Here is a 25151-nt window from a genome sequence, read left to right on the forward strand (position 1 = left end):
GCAAATACCGACACTAGTTAGATGCCAGCTGGACTGTGACCTTATAAAATGGATGCTGTGGAAAGATCTTCCTTCATTACAGGCCCTGTGTTCCACTCGTTCATTTAACACAATGTGTAAAACATCTGCCAAGATTTCTATGCAAGCAAAACTACAAACCTGCACACAAAGCACACTGCTTTTCAAAATATTTTCTTAAAAATTATAGTTTTGACCATATGATAATGTTAGTTGCCTTCTGACACAACCTTGTCTAACAAAAAACTGTTTAAAGTACTAAAGTACTTCTTGCTCGGACAGAACTCCAGTTTAAAGCAAGTTCCAAAAGATAACAATGGAAATTTTGGCAAGTAAAGAGATTTGCAGGATATTAATTAAGTAGCTATCTAAGGGCTGATAGGACCAATTCAGGAGTGTATATAGAAATAAATTAAAAAAAAAAAAAAAAGGAGGGAGAAAGCAGGAGAGAGAAAAAGAAAATGAGAAAGAAAAGGAGAGAAAGAAAGGATGAAAGAGAAGGAAAGAAAGTTTGAGAAAGAAAAAGAGAGTGGGAAAAGGAGGGAAAGAATGAGAGAAAGAGGAGAGAGAGGAGAAAGAAGAAAGAAAAAAGGGGAGAAGAGAGTGGAAGAAAGGGAAAGGAGAAGGGGAAGAAGAAAAAGGGAAAAAGCTCTTCCTGTGTTTATGCACATACACACACACATGCAACACATGCTGCAGGCTTTCTTTATCTACCTCTCTCCTGCATCTAGCCTTATTACACCCAATGACCTATTTTTGAAAAAAAAAAAATCCTTGGAAAGAAGATGCCTTGTCCTGTCTCTCTGGTTTAGGGAGCCTGGGAAGGAATGAAGTAAAGATCTGCCATACATAAAGGGGTCTGGCTCATGATCTGCTTACAGTAGTTTAATGAGCTACCCTGTCCAGATGAGCACAGTAGTTGCATGCTCTCAACCTTTCAAATACGTGAAGTGCCACCCTAAACTCAGATTATGACAGGTTGTCAGAATTTGGTTGCTACCCTAACAAACTTAATCTGTGAGGTCACAGCAACTTGACCACAAGTGAGAGCTCCGTTGAAAACCTGTATTCTCTCTCTCTCCACCATTTACTTCTTTTAAACAATTGTTTTTTTAAAAAAAGAAAAAGGAAAAAGAAAGAAAGAAGAAGAGAAAGAAAGAAAAGAAGAAAAAAAAAAAAAAAAGAGAGAAAAAAAGCAAAAAAAGAAGAAAGAAAGAAAAGAGGAAAGAAAGAAAGAAAGAAAGAAAGAAAGAAAGAGAAGAAAGAAGAAGAAAGAAAGAAGAAAGAGAAAGAAAGAAAGAGAGAAAGAAAGAAGAAGAGAGAGAAGAAAAGAGAGAGAGAGAGAAAGGAGAGAGAAAGAGAGAAAAGAGGAAAAAAAAAAAAATGTTTATCATCAAGCTTCATACATTTTTGGTAAAAAACTTGGCTTGTATTTTACAAAATAATTAGTGTTTATTTCATTTTGCCCCTCCTCTCCACCTATTCCATTAATTAAATCCCTCTTCCATCCTTCCCACTGCCCACTTTCTTTCCACTTTTCCTCCTCCAGCCCTGGGTACATCATTATTATTTGTGTCCACCATTCTGATACACTTGTATGTACTCAGTTACCTCTCTCTCTTCATTTCCTAACACCTAGATTACTGTTCAGCTGCCTCATTGCCGTCTCCTTTAGATTTCCTTCCCTCTTTAAGTTGCTTTGGACTGTTCCTGCTTTCTTCTCCCCTTGTCTGTAGTTAAACAAAAGCTTCCAAAAGTAGCAACTAAATTGTCTCATTTTTTTACTCATTTTCAATTTCTTTTCAGGTTTCCAAGGTTGCTCTGTGCTACATATCATAGGTGCAAAGTGACAATTCACTTTGACAGTGGCCTACAGATCACAGTTTTGCAAGAACTGTGACACTTCTGACATAAATCATTTTAAATATTATTAATATTATTGTGAATTAAAAAAATATATTTTTTTTCCACAACATGCAGTGAAACCTATCTAGTCCCTTGAAAAATACTTAGAACTGAAATAGTGTTTAAAAAACTGCCCTTTTAAAAGAGAAACTCCAACTCTTTCATAATTCCTTGTGCTTTTTATTTTGTTTGTTTTTTGTTTTTGTAGTGTAAGTCATGGAGCTGAGTAAGATTTCTTCAGGGATGATATGGATTAATAACAGATGCAGGGGAAGAGCAGAGTTAGTGAATGCACTTACACCCTCCTAAGCCTCACTGGACGTGAAGTGTTTCTAAACAGCATATCTTGGAATGCTGACTTGACTCCATAGTCTAGATCTTCATATAAAAATGCAGGTGGATGGAAGGGGAGGGGGAGGGGAGGGAAAATAATTTCAAATAACTTCCTATCTTTTCCCATCGTTCTGTGAATCTTTTCAATAGTTTCTAGAGAAATGTCATTAGATCAGAAGACAGAACTGCTCACAAAAATACCTCTGCCTGCAAAAGTGAAGATTCAGAATATGAAGAAGTTGTAGAACTTATATTCAAATTATTTTCTGTATACCGTCTCGAAAGAGTGTCTATGAAACCCTCAGTCACAGAACTTGACAGTGTGCTCTTCTGGTTTTACATAGTTAGACATATTCATCAAGTGAATGTATTATTGGTTTAAATGCAATTAAACTGCAATTTTAGAAGAAAAAGGAAGTGTTAACCATAAATAAGTATATAACGGCATGGACGGGGCAGACACTATCTCTTTAGAATGCTAGAATTTCTTTTTCAGAGTTTGAATATCTTTAATTCAGCAACCGCCACTTTGTATCAGCTATGTGAACAGATCTAGTTCTCTTGACTTCCAGTTTTTTGATATTGCATGACTGAACAATATATAAGAAAAATGCAAGGCTGGAGTATGAACTGTTTTTCACATAACAGGAAGAGATAAGGGGAATATAGCAAGTATGAAATCTCGATTTTGGAAAGAAATTTTAAAACTGAAAGCACAACTGAAAAATAACATTAGGTTCTTGAAAATCTATATGAAAATAAACCACAGCAAGGAAGACCAGCCCATGGCCCAGTACAAGTGAAGCTCTACTTGATATTATTACATAGATGCACACGGTAGGTTTTATTGAAGTAGTAGAAGCCAAAAGAAGTCAGTCCACTGAAACCAGTGGGTTTCACCCAAGCCACTACATACATACAGTCTTTCTGATCCCTTTTGCTTTCATCCAGGCTGAGAATCCTCCTCACTTCACTGAACAGTACAGTCTCCCCATTTTTCTGAGAATCTGTGTCTTTCTTACCCCCCAAGAATTTATTTTTTTAATTAAATGCACCTATGGATCTGACCTGCATTCTGAAAGAAAGCCTGCCTCAAACCAATAAAATTTATAGAGCTTCTGCACCCTTCCTGTAATGGGCAGGAGCAAAGCTCTCTGAGTATATTAGTGCTAATGGGAAGGCAATGGATTGAGTAGAGGCTCAGGAACTCTGGGACCATTAGAGTAATTGCGAGCAGTGAAAACACATACAGAGCTGAAAAAAATAAGGCAAAATTATTTACTTTTGTTTATTTAAGCTGTGCATTGGGAATATGAAGCTTTTTCATTAAATTATTTACAGCCTAAAAATAGCATAAGACACATTCATCATCAAAGCACATTTCCAGATTTTATTATTTAGTGTTCAGACCTCACAGCTAGTCAGAATATCTCCAGAACATTTTTAAAAACAAACTCTACCCTCATGGAACCTGCCATTGTTAAGTATTAACAATGTAGTATTTACTATGTATTTAAGCATACAATTAAGTACACAATTAAGTACTTAGTATGTTTTGAAACAGTGCTTCAACATTTTTCTGGTGTACCTGTGACAACGTTGACAGGAGTTTCTATCAGTTCAGAATACTAACTACAAAGAATTAAACATCACCAGACTATGCTGGCCAAATGTTTGAGAGCAAGAAATCTCCCATTGCTTCAATTTCCTTCAAATACTTAATATTTTCCTTTGGGGAAGTAACTTATGTTTTATCATAATGATTTCTATTTGCTTCTGGAGCATGAGTCACGCTCTTCAATTACTTTCAGTTGATTGTGTAATTATTAGTGAGAATGGGGTTTGGCTAGTCTTTATTCAGTTTGTTTTTTTAATAAAAAATTCTGCTTACCTTCAGGTGAAGTACCTGGCTTTTGAGAAAATGCAGAGCTTATTTTACTCTTCTTGCTGCCGTCACTGTTGACAGACAAGGTGGACTGAATTTTTCTGTGCATTTTTTCTGAAACAGGAGCTGAAAGTTTTCTGTTGTCTGCAGATGTGTGCTTGACCCCATTGTGAATTCCACTTCCATTACTCAGGCCCACATGGCCATTTTGTACTTTGCCACTTTCTTCCTCACCCCTTTCCAGTGCTGAAGTATTTGGCTGAGGCAAGCGTTGAGGTTGTGCTTAAAATGAAAGGGAAAGAAAGTGTTAATTAAAACTGTAAATTGATAACTGAACACTTCAGGCAAGACTGGGAAGGTAACATTCTTTGTTCTTACTTACTGATCAGAGAACAGACTGAAAAGTTAACATCCCCCATCAAAACAAGAAAGCAAAAAATACCTCTGGATTACAAATAATTACAATTAAATGTAACCGTTATTAAAGTACCGTTATGTAATATTTTTTTATTTTATTAAAAATATGCCTCATGTCTAGATGAGACCTAGAACCCCCATTCAGCACTGCACTGTTTCGTAGCTCTCTAAACTGGACAGAGAGAACAAGATAAGCAATGGGAAGAAGCCAGGAAGAATGGGAAGAAGTCAGGACTGGCAGAAAAAAAATATTAAAACTGAAATAAAGTTGGGTTAAAGAAAGCCAGATGAAGAATGGGAGAAAACACAAACAAAAAGGAGAAAATTGTGTGGAAAAGAAGATAGAGACTGCAGAAAGAGAAGTGAAACTGCCAGTCTTCAGAAAATAACCGGAGTGACAAGGTAGGACCACCCTGAAAGGCAGCCACCAGAGACCAGTATATTAGCAATGAATAAGAGTATTCAGGTAACTAACACCAGTTTGAGCTTAAACTCATGGATTGCTGGGAAGAACAAAAGCAGTCAAAATCTTCAAGAAGCTAAAAAAAAAAAAAAAAAAGCTAAGTTCTGAAACTAATTAAACTATAAAGATAGTAACACAACAAGATTTCATAATCATAAAGCATCAGACCAATCACATCTCCTAATCAAAATACTGTTATCTTGCTTAGACATAAAGAGGTTTTCAAGAAGGCCTATCTTTGACTATTTATAAATTTAATGTCAAGGAAAAAGCCCCCCTGCCCCTTCTTTAAGAGTTTCACTGAACTCTCAGAGAGATTAGACAGTACCAGTAGTAAAGGAAAACACTGTTCAGGACTGCAATTCATTCTATTTTTAAATGATTCACATACATTTTCTGATGATTTCACAGTACAGCTTTGTATGTATACTATATTAGGTATATGTAGTATATTATATGACATAGAATATATAAAAAAATATATGTGTAGATAATTATAGTTAGTTTCATTTAAAAGAGACAGCTACACTGTTCACTTCAGATACACATGATTAAACTTTTGGACAAATACTAAAATACTACCAATAGCCACAAAGATGATGAAGGGGCTGGAGCACCTCTCCTATGCCAGACTGAGGGCATTGGGGTTGTTCAGTCTAGAGAAGAGAAGGCTCTGGGGAGACTTTAGAGCAGCCTTCCAGTACCTAAAGGGGGCCTGCAGTAGAGCTGGGGAGGGAGTCAGGGTGTGCACTGATAGGGTAAGGGGTAATGGTTTTAAACTGAAAGAGGGTAGGTTTAGCTTAGATATAAGGAAGAAATTCTTTACTATGAGGGTAGAAAGGCACTGGAACAGGTTACGGATGCCCTGGAGGTGTTCAAGACCAGGTTAGATGAGGCCCTGAGCAACCTGGTCTAGTGGGAGGTGTCCTTGCCCGTGACAAGGGGGTTAGAACTGGGTGATCTTTAAGGTCCCTTCCAACCCGAACCATTCTGTGATTCTATCAGGACACACAGACCAGCATGGTCTCTAAAGGACTCTCAGTTCTGAATTTGCCTAATAAAGCCTCAACACTTCCCTTTTATCAAGGACACTGATACCATTCTCAGATTGGTTCCTCCAACTATCGTTTACTTGTCCAGATTAAACTTTAGATTAATCTTAAACTAAATCCAGGTTTAAATACTTAAAAAAAAAAAAAAAAAAGAAAAAAAAAGGTGTGTGTGTGTTTGTTTTTATTTTCCATTAGACATTTTTAGTCACAGCAACTAAGATTTCAAGAAGATACCCTACACTGCACAAATCAGTCTAGGCCAAAGTAACACCAACTGTAAACCTACTTTACAAAAGTGAAACATTTCTGTTGCAGGTAAGAAAGGAGGACTAGAGGAACATTTATGCTATTAGCCTCCCCAAAGATGCGGCAGTGACAAAATGATTCCCTTCCATTACCAACAGTAACTGCTCGTGAGCTTCCAGGCCAACAGAGTAGGAGTACAAAGGTATCCTGACACTCAAACTAACTTGCCTAAAAATGTTTTCAATGGCAATACCAAAGCTGCTGTTCCTTTCAGTTTTGCAATAGTGCTTGAAAAATGTATGAGCAGAAGCACAAGCAGGGTACTTTCTTGCCTCTGGAATTCAATTCCAGCCCTTATTTGCTGTTTACATTTCCAGACTACAATGGGAGCCCCAAAACAAGTTTTTTAGAGTTTCCTCTTGCCCAAAACAGGAGCAGACTCATTACCAGCATAAGTTTCTGAAGTTTCTAAACTGACAGTTATGACCTTTTTCAAGACAGATAAATTGGTGGTAGCATTTTGCAATTGTTTGTGTATTTCTGGTGCTTTTAATGGCATAAAACCATTACAGAGTGTCCAAAGGTGAGCTATAAAGATGATAAAGGGTTATGAGGGGAAGAAGTATGAGGAGCAGCTGGAATCACTTGTTTTATTCAGCCCAGAGCAGAGGAGAATGAGAGGAGGCCTCATGGCAGCCTGCAGCTCCCTCACGAGGGGAGCGGAGGGGCAGGCGCTGAGCTCTGCTCTCTGGGGGCAGCAACAGGACCCGAGGGAACAGCATGGAGCTGGGACAGGGGAGGGTCAGGCTGGGTGTTAGGGAAAGGTTCTGCACCCATAGGGTGGTCAGGCACTGGGACAGGCTCCCCAGGGCAGTGGTCATGGCACTCAGCCTGCTGGAGTTCAAGAAGCATTTGGACAATGCTCTCGGACATGTCATCACCCATTGATTTTTGGGTGGCCCTTTTGGGGATCAGCGAGTTGGACTCAGTGATCCTTCCAGATCCCTTCCAACTTAGGATATTCTATGATTCTATTCTGTGAGAGATTATCCAAAATTCAATCTACAAAATTACAAGCTTTTTGAGCTTTTCTGTCAAATTGTGGGTGAATGGTAAGTCATGGGGAATCTAAACATTTTTTTTTTGTTGTTTGTTGTTTGTTTTTTTTGCTTTTATTAGTATTTTTACTACTGTAGTGGTGTTGTGGGGTTTTTGTTTATTTCGGGGGATCTTTTTTTTTTTTTTTTTTTTTTTTTAAATAATCCTGTTTCCAAAGTACTCTTACTTCAATCTTTCAGCATTACCATACAACTTTTTAGCTGACTGGCTTTACAGTATTCACATGTGATACGCAGGTCAAATCAAAATGGAATAAAACCCCAAATGGATTAGTTATCTCAATTTAAATTTATTTTAACTTTATTGATAATTTTGCACTAGGGAGACTTGAATCTTATGGTTAAAACACACTTGAAACCAATTAGGAACCATATGACCGCATTCTAGCATAAAGAACAAAAGCAATTGACAGTTCCAAGATTAAGCTACAACCACTCAGTTTAAAACAGAAATATTTTTACCTTATTTTTTAAAGGTTGTGTATATCTTAAAAAAAAAAAAAAAAAAAAAAAAAAAAAAGAAGTGTAATATGGGGAACGACACAATGCTTCTTAAAACATAGTGATACCCAGGGACTCTCACTCTCTCTTTAATGATCCACTGCTCTCATTCAGCTGTCTTTCTTTTTTCAAATCTTTACATATGTGACAGCTCTCAAAAGTAGACCATAGACCATCTGGCATTTTCAGAGGTGTAACTTGTGCAAATTCAGCTCTACTGGGAACACAATGCTATCTTCTGCCTGCGTTATAAAAGATACAATAGAATGTAGAACTTATGAGTTGTTTTGAATTATTCATTTTTTGCCTGTATATTCAAGAAATTTTACAAACTCTGCATTTTGTACTACATAATCACATGCGTTAAAGGTACAAAGAAACTTTTTGACACCTCTTTTCTACAGAAAGATGGCATTTTGTTTGATATGTGAACATTCAGCGCCTGTTATATCATTCTAAACAGGCCGTGTGCTGCTACAAAAGATCCCATTTTGCACTCTATGTATGAGCAAAAATTTTATTCTTGATATTCAGTAACTAATGCAATACACATCAAAATTTCAAATATGAGTTGTATGAACATTCAGCATCTTCAAATCAGTATGGCATTGGTCACTTACTGTATGTCAAAGATTTTTAAAGAAATAAAAAATCATTCCTCACACAACACAGAAATATTGTCAGTTTAAACATCCAGAATGAATAGTTTCAAATGTCCTAAGAAATACTGTGCTTTTTAGGTTAATATGTTTTTAATCTTTAGCAAAACCAGTACATTTAAGTCAATATTTTATACAGTACTAACACTAGTGGATTTTCAATAAGAATGATAAATATTGGATTAATGATTCAATAGATTGAATCTTTTTTGATAGAAAACTAGCAGATAATGTAGCTAGTAATAACTATACATGAATCTGCTGCCTGTGGAAAAGCAATAAAAAGGCAATATATTGCTATAGCATATAATCTATTAGCGTGTTTCACTGCTTCCTTGTCATTGGTTTCCTTGCAAAGTGGGCCTTAATACAATAACTTCTGCTGTTATTTAACTGGCTTTACATAATAATTTAATTGTAATGTTACTATCTGGTGAATAAATATTAAAGTACTAAGCACTTGCTATGATTTTGATAGTTTTGGATGAAGTAACTATGCACATTCTCATTTGGACTGTAAAATCCAAAGCACATATATATACACACTGACAATACACGGTTTACACCTCTAGAAAATAACAGCTATTCTTATGAGAAAAGTCCTGATGTATGCATTTAACAGAAAAATGTATGTAAACACAGGGAAATACTCAACAAAAAGAGGACAGTTTAAGCTATCATTAGGGATCTAAAATACAACACAAAAACAAACAACACAGAATACAGGCTCCTCAGAGTCAAAGTGAATCAAAAGAAAACATCAGGAGGGAGAGAAAAATTGAGACAGCTAATTAGTACCCTAATCACATCAAAAGCAATTCCAAGGCACCTGATACAGATGCCTATGGAGTTTGATAGTCTGGCCAACATCACCGATGGCTGGGGGGGGCGAATAAATAAATAAATAAATAAAACCTTTCCACTTATAGCCTGGATCATCTGACTACATACCTGGAGAGGTAAGAGCACTGTTTTTCTTAGTTTATGACACATTAGTTCATGACATCAGATCAGGCCATAGAAACAATATTTTTGCAGGTGGACTAGGGTGGAATAAAAATGCAAAACTGGTGGGTGTAAAAAAATATAACCTTTGACATTTTCACATATTGAGAAAATACAGAATAGTATTTCAGTTCAGAATATGCTTGACAATTCTCTGCCTCCCAAAAAAGTTGCAAAAACAATAAGTGGATGAACTTTTTTTTTTAGGAAATATAGAGGTCCTGCTTTGGTCCATTAATGTTGAAAGCCAAGATCTACATGCTAATTTGAGCTTGGGAAATTGTTTGATCTCAGCGGTAGCTGCTTCTACTCGCTCTGCATGGATCACGCTGAAGAGACCACATACAAGGAAGGTAAGAATCAGGCCTCTGTTTCTTATCAGTACTTCTTCATAACACAAACCCAGGCTTGAGGGGGAAAATAAAGCAAATGACAGATAGTCATGGATTTTATAGTAAAACTAGGAGCTACTTGTATTCTAGAGTAAAATTAAGGTGATTCCACATTGCTTCTGGAAAAGACATAAATTCCTAAGATATAAAAGGCAACAGTTCAAACTGACTAGCAAAAAATCTTACCTTTTCAAAAATATTACAAATTGTATGCATTTATATGCTCAATAAGCATAAAATTTCAGTGAAGCTGGAAGAACTCAAATATCTCAATCTCTCTTCCTCATCACATTTTAACTAAAATCCTGACTAGTCTCTATGCAGACCTTCAAACTACATCAATAGTTTCCTCTGCCTAGCTATCCAGAATATTAACAATCAGATTACAAGATGTACTTCTGAGTCAACCTGTGAAGTGGCTTTTGTCAGCAATTATTTTTGAATATTTTCTAGGACATAAATAGCATATACTGCAGCTTCCATATCATAGAAAGCATACATTAACTAAATAACAAGGTACCATCAAGGTACAATCTACCTTTTAAAATCAATTTTTTACACTGAATTTTTTATACCATGCTGACTTTACAAGGAAAACAAAGTTCCAACTAACAGCATCAACTACCTTTTAAGAATTGCTTCTTGTAAGACATGGGGACATCTTCAAATGAATACAATAAATTATTATGAAACAGGATGTTCTTTGTAAAGAAAATACTGTAGTAAAATTGCTGAGTTTTACAAGACCCACACTGAGAACACTTTGTTAAAATATGTCTGAGAACACATCCAGAGAGCACCAGGTATAACAGCAACAGGGCTGTAGGGGGACAAAGGGAAAAGACATTTTAGCTTGTCAGCTCTCAGTCCATGAAGGGCTGACAAGAATGGCAAATACGTGTGCATGTGTGTTTATGGGTTGAGAAGGCGACACAAGTGCACAAGAAGGTGCCAAGTGTACTCTTAAATCTGTGCAAAGACACCTGCAGTGCTTTCCTCTGGAAGCTCTGCGGGACCTTACACATTGTTTGAAGGGTTGCAGAAATTGTTTAAAGATGTCTTTGACATACCCCAAAAGCAGCATTTAACACAGGGAAGCATGAAAAAGGCTGGTAGCCAGAGGTTTACAAAGTTGATAGGCATTCCCACTGAACATGTGGAGTGAATTTCTGTATTTACAAATCCTCTTCCCTGAAGTGTTTTTGGTTTTTCTTTTTTCTTTTCTTTTTTTTAAATAACAGCAACAGCAAATTTTTTATCATTGCTGGATTGAGTGAGGCCTTAACTCTTTTCAGTTACCTGTCTTTTAACAGTTATCTCAAAATACAAATATCTTTTTGTCTTCTAATTACCATTAGAAAATTCTCCTTCTTTATCATACACAAATCTTGCCATCATTAGCAGTAGTTTTGTGAGACTGAAAATATTGGCATCTATGATAAACTTTGCAAATGATATGTAAATTCTTTCTAGAACACAACATAGTTAGAAATAAAAATGATTCACATAACGTGGTGGTTGATAATCTACATCTACATAAAGTGGAATACAGTTCTTAACACAGAATACAGTTTTTCACTTCTTGAGAACAAACAACTGTAGAAATACTTACAGTAGCAACTGTCATTGCACAGACGTGTAATGCCAGATTAATTTATGATCAACATTCCAGAATTCCACGTGCATATTGTTGGTCATTTACACATTAATCAATGACTTCTGAAGGTGATTTTTTTTGTATTTAAGGTGAAATGCTTAGTTATTTCTTCGTATGTTTTCCACATAGCATACTTATTAAGAGAAATTGTGATCTTTTTTTTTTTGTAGTTCTCGTTGTTAAATTTTGCTTTTTAATGCACAGTGATTTGTAGATATTGGATATGAAAACAAAATAATGCACAAATTAAGAATCAGAGAATTAGGCTTGTTAATTTCTGAAGTGGTGAAAGTGATCTATTCCTAGACCATTAATAATCGGTCATTTAATAGATGTGGAAATAGTCCCCAGAACTGTAAAAGATACAAAGGGGTACAAAAACAACACAATCCCATCTCACTGAGGAACAGCATGGCTTGCTTCTGAAGCTCTAATTTTAAAAGGAAGGGTAATTAACCAGTACATGCAAAAAAGTAATCCAAGCTGTTGGCATGACAATTACAGCACTTATGCAATCAGTACATATTACAACATATGGTTATACCACTGCATAAAGACACACTGGAGTCCCATGAAACTAATACATTAAATCAATCATTTGGAAGATTTTCGATGCCTCTCACCATTGTGTTACTTGTTCCCAAATCAAATAAACTTCAAAGAGAAGCTACAAATAACAGGATATCTCTTGCTGGGTATTGCCTCATAAGCGACACAACAGGATATACCGGCTAGGAGAGATAACCTCAGTGTCATTAACAACCACAACCTGTGCAAGTGCACAAACAGGTCCTCTTGGCTCCACCATCTTCTGCTCCCTTCCTCAAAAGCCCAACAACCATGGGCTAGTCACTGTTGCACTGTAGCAGAAACCATGAAATGGTGAGGCAAATAGCAGTCCTGGCTTCTCAGCCTAGCCCATTCAGCACTCACCTTTGAGTGAGAAAACAGCCAAAGGTCAGATTTATTCACTACTGATCCTATATACAGGGTTATAGGATGATGAGATTTCAGTATTCTTTAAAACTCAAACAAATACATACAGAAACTGGCTGTACTTTTTTTGTTTGTTTTGTTTGTTTTTAAAAAGGGCATAAAGGCAAATGCTTGAAATTTATTCCCTTAACATTCACTGTTCCCTTGATTTCAAGTCCTCCACATTTCTGAATTTCTGCAGACAGAATTTCTGAAGATTCCAAAGTGCTCCAACTCAGATATCAGTCTGCCCCCCTGCTCTTATCGCTTTGTCTTTCATCATCCCTATAATTCTAAGCATTGCACAATGCTGCTATTAACAAAACCAACAACATGCAGAAAGAAAGAAATAGGAGTAAAAACAGCAGGACAGCAACAAAGAATGGAGCGTGTAAAAAGGCAGTGGGGAGAAAAAAGAAAAAGAAAATTGGTACAAAAATAGAAATACATAAATTGATACCTGAGTTTCTGAACCTTTGCTGCATTCATTTTCTCTCTGCTATTCTTTCTAGCAATCCAGAGTTGATGCTAGGTTTGGCATCAGCTATCAAGTACCAGAAAACCAAAGGAAGAAAAGGGTAAAGCACAGCTGCAAGGAAAATGGAATAGGAGAAGCAAATGGGTACTAACCACAAGGAACAGGCTAAGACTTGGGTTTTTACATTATTAAAACAATAGTAGGGCAAAAACATCAAAAGAAAAAAGAGTAGATAGCAACCACCCACAAGACGACAGCACTGGAGGGGAAGGAGATAGAGAAGGGAAAAATATACAGTGAGCTGAGACACTTCAGTTTGCGAGCGCAGAAAAGCAATAGGGAAGGAAAAAAAATCATAAGTAAAATCTACTACAGCTGAAGCATTTGCTACAAATTTTACAAGTAAGGAAATAATTAAATGATAATCCACTCATTGTTAAGCAATTAAATTAAATGAAGATAAACATGTTGTATTTGCACAGTAATCTAGAGTTGAAGCAACAGCTTCCCTTCTGCTCAAGGTCAGAAAGGCTTGAGGAGCCCGGGCCAAAAGTCAGCCACATTCAGCAACAGTGGAATGATGGAAAATGGAAATTCTGTGTCAGAAAGCAGGGATTAGACATCAGGTCCACAACAATGCCTAGGTTGTCATTACTGCAGATTCCTACAGAGTGGGTGATTAATACAATGACTGTCAGTGGGACAAAAAAGGAGAAACACAGCAGAGTGCAGCAGGTATCCACCTACCAAAATAAGTAAATAAATAAATAAATAAGAGAGTAGATAGAGAAGCAATAGGTATCTACACAGACATTAAAGACACTGAGAGGGGTCTCTTCTGCTACTGACTCCGGCTATGGGCATTCCCTCTCAGTGAGCAGGGCCTAGGAGATGGGCACAGGACCCCTTCACCCATCCCACCTGGCTGCTGTGCCCGTGGGTGGGATTGGCAGGGCCATGGAGTAGAGGCAGCCCTCCATCTCTGCAGCCCTCCTGTGCCCCACAGACAACCTGACTTTATTTTACACCGACACAGCTAAAACAGCAGTTTCATATGCTGACAGGAAAGGCAATGTAAAAATTTATAATCTGAGAGATTTGTGTGATCAGTTCAAAGCTGAATGTGCTTAACATGTAATCATTGCCACCAATACTTAGCACAAAGGAAAATGTGGTTTTTATTATTATTATTTACTCCGTATTAATTATATTCTACCAAAACATTCTAGGAAGTTCTCTTTCTGACTCAGCTGGACAATACTCACTCATCCTGGCCAAGCTTTTATATATGATATCTATTATATGAATTCAAGAAGAAAAAGAGAGAAAAAAAAAAAGCTACATGCATTTTTGCCTTCTGCTCATGCTCACATCCCTTACTGAAGTGCAAGAGTCAGACTGCTGACTGTCTGGTGAAGACTGAACTTCCTGTAAAAATGGTGTGCTTAGTTTCCTGAAAGGAAGCAAAGCATAAGCTGCTCAAACAATGCACAAGAAAATTCTGATATCTGAGCCACACAGTTACAAATCTGTGCTGCTAGAAAAATACAGTGTCATATCAGTGACCAGCAGAAACAAGCACAAAAAATATAAGAAACAATCGCATTAGGGCAAAGGAGAAAGTAACAGATCATTTGAAGGAATAGGTAAATTGTCTTAATGGGATGAAATTACCCATACAACTTTTTTCTTGCACATTCTAAAATTCTGATTCTCCTCTCCTTTCAGGAAAACAGATATAAATCTTCATGAAATTATTATGCTCAAACCATTTCAATATAGTAGAGGCCAGTAGCAGTTGCAAGTCCTTCTACTGCAAAATTGATTGGATAGCAGTAGAATATTGCTTTTTATCTCTAACATACAGAAAGGGAGTTTTCTTATTTCAACGTGTTCAAAACCATTCAGCATATATGTGGAATAATTTTCATTCTCTTTTAAAAACATTAATAATACTTCTTCTTTCAACTTATAAAACTACATAATTTGACCCACTGAAGTTTATTTAGTTTACGTACTGTTTACCTACTCCTATAGCATTTAAATTTGAACGTTTCTTGCAACAAGGATCTTTTTCAAAAAAAAAAAAATTGTTTTGTCTCTTATTTAGAAGACATATTTTCCTATATTTTTTGGGGAAAAAAATCTTCAGTATACTAATCACAATTATTATTTTTTAAACGGAGTACAGATACAGCAGTGAAAGCTGTGCTATGTCAATGTTACTCACTATACTGAAAAATAATTGCTTTTACATTTAAAAAACTCTTGGTTATAAGGTTTTGCAAATAAACTGAAGGGTTTCATAGGAAAGAAACAGCATGTTAAGTAAAAGCACAACAATTTACATCTGTGTTCATATTTTTTGTCCTTTCACAATTCAAGAGCTTTAGTAAGTCACAGCTAAAGCAGGAACCCTCTCTTGTCCCCAAAGATCACAAGTACAGAGGCAACCCTCATCTCGTAGCAAAGACAGCAACTACATCACATGCAAACAACCTTCCTTTGCTGCTTATAAAAGCCTTCAGCCCCACAAAAGCATTCATGTCATCATCAGCAACAGCAGCTCAAGCAGGCTAGCGATCAGCAAACCAAACTGCAGCCTCTGTTCCTTTGTGCCGTGCAGCTGTTTCGTACTGAGGAAACATCTCAGCCTCCCTTCTTGCATTTCTTGGCCCCTAGCAGGAAAGCTCTTAGGAAACCATTCAAGTAACTGCCAAAAGGACACAACTGCAGAGTTTTTGACACATCCTTACCCACTCTACTTAAGTTCGGTGCCATCTGCCATTTTATTTGCACTGTTGCCACAGCTCTGCCACTTGGAATTAATTCCAGCACCCTTTTCTTTATTGTGCCTTCAGCATAACTAGTTACATTTTATTGTGCCTATTCTTAGGTTGAGGAAATTAACAACGCACGATAGGAACATCTCCCTACCACCTTACACTTAATTAGTGTCCTGTTATTTAGACAGAATTCTTGGTTTTATTTTCAGTGCAGTACTACTAACCTAAATTACACAAAAACTAGTAATCATTTCATTTTAAATATGTCCTTGCTATTGGCATTCTTAACTTTGAGTCTTTAACTTTCAGCTTTTGTCAGAAACTGCAAAGACTATGGCTCGGTTTATTTGTTTATTTCATGAAAATTTAAATCTCATGTAATAACATGACTCCAGAAGCTGAGATTTTCATAGCCTGTTGTTATATTTAACAACTGGTCTTTTTCCTGAATGCACCATACCTTTTCATAAATTTTAATCTACTGTTCACTCTTCAACAGTCAAAACACTGATTCTAATAAGAAGGTTCATTGCTACTTATGAAATAGGTTAAATGTTGATGTTAACACCCTAAAGTTGAAGTGAACAGGCCTTTATACCGAAGCACTTCAAAAAAAATTCCAGCCACCCTCTAACCACAACCCTCCTGACATTGCTTACCATCATGTTATTGTAATAGAGAAAGAACTAGGGAAACATGGAAAAGGATTGTTAAAAAAATAAAAATAAAATGCGTGGAGGGCTAGAGAAAGCGATGCAAACATAAAAGAGAAAAATGCCCTAGAGACAATAACTACAGTAGGAATGGGTCAGTCTTTTTGTTATCTTTTTAATTTATAAAATTAATATGGAAAAGAGGGCACTGAGCACAGTTTATTCAGAATGCAAACAAGCCTTCAATGCTCCTCCAACTTTGTCTCCACCATGATAGCCTCCACATCTCTTTCTACTATATCAAGAATCCATATCCTTTACTTTCTTCCAAAAATACCATAATTTCTAAAGAAAGGGTTTTTATGACCAAAACCTTGAATTCTCATTCCTTTATAGTCACTGAGAAGTAGATTTTTAATTCTGCATTTAAGTTTTGAGAGCAATATAGATCCTTGCCTGTACAAGGGCTAAAGAAACAAGCCATCTTTCCTTTCCATGAGGACTTGTTCCACTAGTATCTGACAAAATACCGATAATGCGGGCTAAAGTTCTTGCCCTATTCCAGCTATCTCAGCAGAATCCCTGGTGTGGATGCAGCCATGTTAACAATAGAAAGTTTTTGCCAGGTTTTTTGCTGTTGTTCAAGAAGTGAGCATAACACAGCAAATGAGGTTTCTCCATTACACTGTTTTTCTCAAAAAGGTGTAGGTGCAGATGCCTTGTAACACGCAAATGGTCCAAAACAAACTGTGTTTTATTTAAAATTGATATTGAATTTATCAATTAAATTATTGGGAAAAGATTCCTCAGGCAGAATACTACCCTACAGATGGGAATCAGAAAATCATGTGGATGCAAAAGTAGCTGAAATAACAGTCAAAAGAAAGGAACAGGAGAAGAGAGAAAAAAATAGGTAACTGCTAATAAGATTTCTCCTTTAAGTCTGTGTTGTGTGTTGCTTTTTTCCCTTCCATATCTTTTAAAAGTTAAACAGTGTCTTGTTTGTTGTAAATATTAAGCTCACACTGGATTCAAGTTTCCAAGTCTTAATTCAGCACAAAACAGTTTACAAAACAGCTATGATGAAAACTCTTACGAAACATGGGGAAGATTTTTGACTACTTCAGATGCACAAAGGTACACTGAGAGACACTTTCTAGAGTGATTAGTACATAGTCCCATTGAAAGGTCTATTAACATATAAAAATATTTCTCTATACTTGATTTAACGATATAAATACAGTAGTGACTATTATCATTAAAAAGTCAGCATATACTAAAAATAATATATATTTAGGTAGGAAAATATATATATTTATAAGGTCAAAGTTACAAAGCAAATAGCTAGGAAATACTAAATTGTTAAATGAGCTGGTATAATTCAATAAAATTGCATATATAAAAACTACATGTGCATTACACAAACTTAGCTCTGTATCCTGTCTTACCACCCAAAAACTTTTTTATATCACCCTTATGAAAAACTCAATTTGATCACTCAGACAAACATTCCCAGCCAGGCTGATCCCAAATCTTCTCACCAAAACTTAACATTTTCCTTTACTTTGTAATTCACACAAAATAAGTATTATTCACTAATCTATAGAGACCTAAAAGGCATTCCTTGATCTCCGGATCTCCATGGTCAATTCTGGTCAATATAAAATGCCTTCATTGCTTTTCTGTTAAAATGTGCATTTTATTTTAACTTTCATCTTACAGAATAGCAGTTAAAATAAACATCTCTCCTAATAAAGAGGGGAGATGGGAAAAGGTACATGCCATCTAACTGGCTTAGAGATTTCACTCTTGAAGATGTATTTTGTAGCTACCCAGACTTGAAGACAGACTTACTCCTGCTCCGCTAAGGAATGAGTAAACAGCATGTACTGTCTCCCTGGGGCAAAAACTTGCCCTGAAGGTCAAAACTGACTCACAGGACACATATTTTACAGGTTTGCCTAACAGTTTGCTGTACTTGACTTGTCTCAAAAGCAAACTTCATAACATTTTATGCAAACATTATACAACCATAAGTCTGAAACATAAATCAATAATATTCACTTAAACTTGAGGAACCTCTGCACCAGGAAATAGTTTCTTATTTGAAATTCTGCTCTAATTAATATTAGCATTGTTAAATCTTACAATTATCTCTAAACAAGTGTCATAATATTTATAGCTTTAGATTAAAGCAAAAATGTGATAACCAAAATTCTGCACAGAATTTGAGGGAGGCAGGTTTTAAAGTAAAATTTGTGTCTCATTTTCATGGGCCCAGACGAATAGCTTCACATTTGAAAACTCTTATGTTAGAATGCTGTTGTTTGGTATTCGATGATCACAAATTTCAAGAGCTGTCTCCATACAAAACCATATTTCCTACTGTACATCTCATTTAAGAATTGTTAAGGTTCAGGTGGCAAATATTTCATCATTCTCTTAAATCAAGCCTCAATATTTCTGGAAGTCTACCTCACCAGTATAATGAGTTAACAAAACCGATATTAGAAAAAGACTGAGTGACCACAGCTGTTTGACATTTGAATGTTTTTCAAAGAGATCCTTTGGGTCTGGGTTATGATTTCTTTTTTGTTAAAAAATAAAAGGGCAGGGGAAACAGAAAACCACCACCACCACAACAGCACACAAATAGGCCATAAGCCCTTGTTTTTCCTTATCCTTTAGAAAAATACCTTCAGGGAAAGGGTACTTGTGGGTACTTTTGCACTGCAGATATTACCAGAATGCAGAATAAGTAATATTCAGACCTTTCTTTCCTCTGGATAGATATAAAGAAGAAAAATATTTAATCATAATTACTTATGGCCTTCTGATGTGGCCATAAGCCCCTCCTCATCTTTCCCTTTTATATCAGTAAATGCAGAATTCAAAAGATTAAAAATTAGTTTGGAGCTCTAAATTTTGAAGAATTAATTTCAGAATTTTGATGTACACACAATATGCACTACTACTTTTAAGCTATATAAAATCAAGTGTTCCACAAATGATAGCAAAAATGGAAGAAAACATTAAAAAGACAAAAACTAACAGAATTTTTGCCATGGTTTACATACAAGATATTATTTTTTGCCAGCAAACAGGTTCCTAAAAGTACAACTTGTATGACGATACTTTCATGTACTTTGTAATTTGGTGTTTTCTTTGCTAAAACTGGTTAGCTGAACACTGTTATTACTGAAAATAACAGACTGAAACCACACTGACTCATTCTTTTTGTAGTATAATATTTCATGCAGAACCCACTCAGAGTTTTATTACTCTTCCTCTTTAAGGAACCACTACAAATATATTGTACTTCTTCCCTATATGAGGAACTAATCAGGAAAAGAATATGTATTCTTTCCCATCTGGCATAACAGCACATTAATTCTGAGACAGTACCAATATAACAAAGCAAAATATTCTGAAATTAAGATACAATTTACTGCAGGCTCAAACACAGCAAGCACAGTAATCTTTACATTACTTGAAGAATTTCACCTTTGTCTGGTACTGATGATTACTGCCATCCAAGCCTTCCCAGCCTCAGACCATATATTCAGATGATGTTTTGAGAGTCAGAAGTAAGGTAAAACAGAAAATGAAAAGCTCCAGGTAATTCTGGCTACTAGTGATATGCAGAATAAATGCATCTATCTCACGGTCATCTGGCACAGTTTAAAGTGCTCACTGAAGTTTAACTACTGTTCTGCAAATGGATCAACAAAAGCAAGTTTATTTCTCCACATGGAGTCACCACAGAGTATACAAATTCCTTACTTATCACAGTTCATCTCTAACTGCCTTGTTTCAAAACATTCAACCTAGAGTTGCTGGGCAGAAGCTACACAGAAAACATTTGCATCCCACAGCACCTTTTTCATTTATAAGTAAGGGACTACTAAAGCTGCATCAGCAACACTCAGGTCATTCCGTAGATGACTTCAGAAAACATTGAAGGCCCAGTCTTAAATTCTGAAGACTGTAATTGTGAAGATACAGCTATCTGTGAAAACGACTCTCTGACCAGGACAGAATTAAATGAAAATTAAACAAAAATGCTATGGTTGTGCAACAATGAGGTCTGAAATTTCCTGGAAGCAAAATTTTCTCAGCTGAGACATCATCCCAGAAATTCTTACTGGAAATCAAAACAGCAAGAAAATGGATAAACCTTCAGCAAGAAACGTCCAGGTAGAGACAGGGAAGAGGATGTCATCGTTATCCATTAAAAAAGTCTCAGGAAAATCTAAAGAACACCAGCTGAATCATCAAGTCTCAAGTGAACAGTACTGATCATAAGATCCAGCTGCATGTGTGTGCACCATCTGCAAACCCTGATTTATTTGGAATGCTGAAAATTGTTGGTCTCTTGGTATTCTAACACTAGTTGCTTACAATTTCTTATTTGTATTTCTCAGCCTATTGCAAGAACAGTAATACTTACTCTCCTACTCAGCCACAACAGCTACATCTTTAAAGTAAAGCAAATCTAAGTGTCCTGCACAGGCCCTCTTACTTCTGCTGCACGACAAAATGGCCTGCCCCTAAGTGAACTAAATTCCAAAGGTTTGTTAAAGAGTGTAATTTTCACTAGCACCTTCATAAGATGCTTTATCTTGACTGGCATGAGTACCCCACATATGCTGTACAACTTAGTAGGTAGCTTTCTTCCAGTTTATATCATCAAAGTTGTATTTCACTATTTTGTGGCTGAAAACTATTATAAGAAATCACATTGTACCTTCTGTGTGTACTAAAGGTAACAGTTGATGCAAAGCATTTTACTTACTTATTTTTAAAGTTTTTTTGTTGTTGTTTTGTTTTGGTTTTGTTTTTTTCTAAAATGCATGTTTTGTTTGCCATCTTACAACAGGTTGGGAAGAAGTTAAAAAACACATCAGGATAATCCATATGTGTGAGCGGAATTTTCTGAGGAATTTTGGAACAGAAATAGTAAGAGATCTGCCAGGCCAGGGGGGAGAAAGAAAAGTGACACAGGATAGTTGTCTGCTGGAGAAAGGATTAGAGCATCACTCTGGGAAAGGAGCTTGTAGGGAGGTGCTTCACACCGCCATTCCTTCTATGGGCCAGATTTCTCAAAGACTTGTCTTTTTTAAAGAAGAATCTAAATATCAAATACTTCATTCCTGTATTTCAGTGTTTAAGTACTGAACTGATTAAAGTTTGGTTCATCCATAGGCCCCCATGTTTTTCACAACCAGATGGAATGAATACCTGGATATACTGGGAACATTATGCAAACCCTTCAGACTCAGCAAGATATTCTGAATAATTTCCATTAATCTATTCTACAAAATTTCTATATTCACACACTCAGTTACACTGGAAGATGACTGTACGTGTCATGCTTTCTAACTTTTAAAAGAACCATTTAAGTTATCTCAAAAACTGGCACTATTTTCTAGACAGAATGAACACAGTCGTCTGAAATCACAGTAACTGTAACATGACTATGCACTGTAAATTATCCAAGAAAAGGTACTTTGGAACATTATCATATAGAAAGAACAGCTCTAATGACAAAAAACAAAAAGCATGAGAATATGCAAAATTGTTTAATCCCCGCAGAGCTGAACGAAGAATCTCTTTCTCTGAAGACCCACTTTTATTGGGAGGCTGTTTCATGGAGGAGAAAGAGGCAATTGAAGCTACGAAATGATGGATAGCAATGACCTTTCTATCTGTAAAACATGGGCATATTTTAGGTATTTAATCTTGAGAATTGGATTATTATTAATCAATTATTCATGACAATTTGAATCTATGGTAGATGTTTTTTGTTTTCTTAAATATCACATAGCTAAGGTCCATCTTGAGAACCAGGAAGGAAATTAAATCCTCACAAGCAAATAGCGTTGGCACTGGCATTTTCTTCCCTCCTAAACATTCCTTCCCCCACATAACAGGGCATATTGACAATTACCTAGTACTCTCTGTAGAACTTTTGCCTAAATATTCTGAAATCCAACTTTAGAGTTGGGAGGGAGAGGCGGGGGGAGTTGCTTGTTTGACTTTCTAATAAAGGAAAAGATAAGCTTTCCCAAAGAACAAAGCAGGGCATTGTGGTAATGCAGAGCAGCAAAAACTATGATGGCTGCATTCCTATGGCCACAGATTATTCTGCTGTATGGTTTAACATTCACTTTTTCTCATTTGCCAACAGTAAGTGATACCAGAAGCAGAATGTCTCCATTAAAGGCCACCAGATCATACAATGAAAATAAGCAGAAGGTGTTTGCAGATATTTAAAATGCATTGCTGAAGAAGAAGGAAAAGCAGATGGAGCTATTAATGCTAAACTCTTTTTAAAAGCAGAACCTCTATATCCTTAAATAAAATGCAAGCTACGTGTGCTTCTCTGAAGGGTAAGGAATAGATCTTAGTACTGCCTTTAAGAATACCTCAGATTAAAAATCAAAATTTTTCCAGTTTGGGGAACTGCAATGGAAAGGAGACTCTCCCTTACTGCAACTGTAAAATTGAAGGATCTGGATAGCAATGGTCACCTTCTCAAGAGTAAAATCAAATTAATGCACCTAAAAATAATTTAGCAGCTCTACCTGTTCACAAATACTCTTATTAAATATATATATATATATACACACACACACACCTTATTTCCAGTTTAATTGAACTTCCAGACATTAGATCTATTTCTTCCTCTGTGTGCTACTCAGATTTCTCTTCTTTGTGGCATCATGCTTCTTAGGGACTAAGCAAACCATTCCTTACACTCCTTGCTAACACTGAACAGATTGAACTCCAGGAGTTTTTCCACAATAAGGCATGTTTTCAACTACTCTAATCATTCCTGAGATATTTGTGGTTCTCCACTGACCCTTCTCCAACAGAACACAGTATTCCAGTAACAGTTATGAAAAGCATTAACAATCAATACAGAAACTCAACATAAACATTTCATTCTTATTTAGCTCTCCCTTGTTTACATGTCAGTATACAGTAGCCTTTTGAAGCCCAGGGTTGCACTGGAAGTTAATATTCATCTATCACAATTCACAAGCTCTTTTCAAAACTGACTAATTCCTTGGTTAATTAAATTCTTAACTCTTTCCCAAGATTAGCCATTTACCCAGGATATTATGAAAGTTTTCATTCTAGGGAGAGGGGTGCTCCAAAGGAGGTTGGGGAATAGGTAACTTGGGGGAAATCTCATAATCTAGAAAGCGTTTTAAAAGTGGCTTGAGAAAGGGACTGCAAGATAAAGGTGAAATGGAAGTGTCTTAGTGTGGAAAATGGGTGCAGCATTTTAGTTTATTGATGTTGCCTGGTAAAATGAGTTTATAAGTGCAAATAAGAAATCATACATAGTGAAGTCATTACAGAGTCTCTAACACTGGACTTCGTTGTTGGTGTGCCAGTAAAACTGACTGATTAATCTACTTCCATATAACAGCAGGGTAAAACAGCTGCAAAAAAGAAAAACCTTGGAAATTAAATGCTGGAAACATTTATACAGTGAAAACTAACTAACACAAATGGATTATGTATCAGCTGTGGGGCTGGAAAACAATCTGTATGGGAAAAAAAGAAACTGGATCACTAGGATAGTGGTGAATAGTTGTTAATACTTAGAAAACTAAAGTGTGTCCTGTCTAAAACAATTTAAAGAAACGGTTTTAAAATAGTTCTGAATAGTCAAAACATTATTTATTTCCAACCTCAAGCTTCTTTCAATATGCAATATTCCACAAAATTTAATCTAGCAGGGTAATAGATTTGGTTGAATCACAGTCATTCTGATCTACAATACCAGTTATTTAAAATGAACTGCCTAAAAAATATTTGTGATAAACTTCTTTGTTCCACTTCTTCTATTATTCAAATTTTAGTAACTATGTAGATCAATTTGTAGAACTTACGAATACTACAAGAGGTACTTGTCAGTGAGCCAAACACTCTTCTTTAATTTTGACTATTTTGACTTCTCTACTCATAGCTATACCAAAAAAATAATAATAAAAAAAAAAAGGGCAAGCAAAAAGGTTTTGTTCGGCCATTTTGTTTGGTGGTTAAACAAAAAATCATGAATTTGAAACAGAGAAAGAAATGCATAATAACAGCTACTCAGTTGTATCATAATAAAGCCACTAGCGTACAAAATTCAATTATCAAAATTATCAACGCTAGGAGTTTTAGACACTTCCAGCTTTTAGCTAAGCTTGCTTTCAACAAAGGTAAACTACTACTGACTCCAGGAAGAGCACATTTATGCACAGGAGGGCCTAACATTCAACCTCTGAATTTTACCGTATCTCTACCCTTTTTCCTGTTACTTTTTCTTTTCTTAATTTATAGACAGAGAACCTTCCTGTCACAGAGACATAATAACTGCACATAACTGCCAAGTCACTTTACACTTCCTTCACTATCGGGATCTTGCAAAATCTGCTGCAATTCCTGCCATATATTGAAAAATTTACTTTTTCCTCTCCTACTTCCCCAGCCCAAGGGCTACAGTATGTTCTTGCAGTAAAGAGCTTAGAGGAACCACAACACCAATCATCCTTGGCCCTTTCTTCCATAGTTAAGACATGCTACTACGTTGCTACCAAATAAATCT

General features: G+C 36.1%; 1 protein-coding gene across 1 annotated transcript in view; it reads right to left on the reverse strand.

Annotated features, from left to right (window-relative positions):
* MDFIC (MyoD family inhibitor domain containing) overlaps positions 1-25151 on the reverse strand; it is a 48190-nt gene that overhangs the window by 10066 nt on the left and 12973 nt on the right. Inside the window, exon 4 of the mRNA XM_040550405.1 lies at positions 4148-4423. Coding sequence (XP_040406339.1) covers positions 4148-4423 — 276 coding nt within the window. The remainder of the gene's footprint in view (positions 1-4147; positions 4424-25151) is intronic.

Source organism: Cygnus olor, chromosome 1 (assembly GCF_009769625.2).
Source record: "Cygnus olor isolate bCygOlo1 chromosome 1, bCygOlo1.pri.v2, whole genome shotgun sequence".
Lineage (NCBI taxonomy): Eukaryota > Metazoa > Chordata > Aves > Anseriformes > Anatidae > Cygnus > Cygnus olor.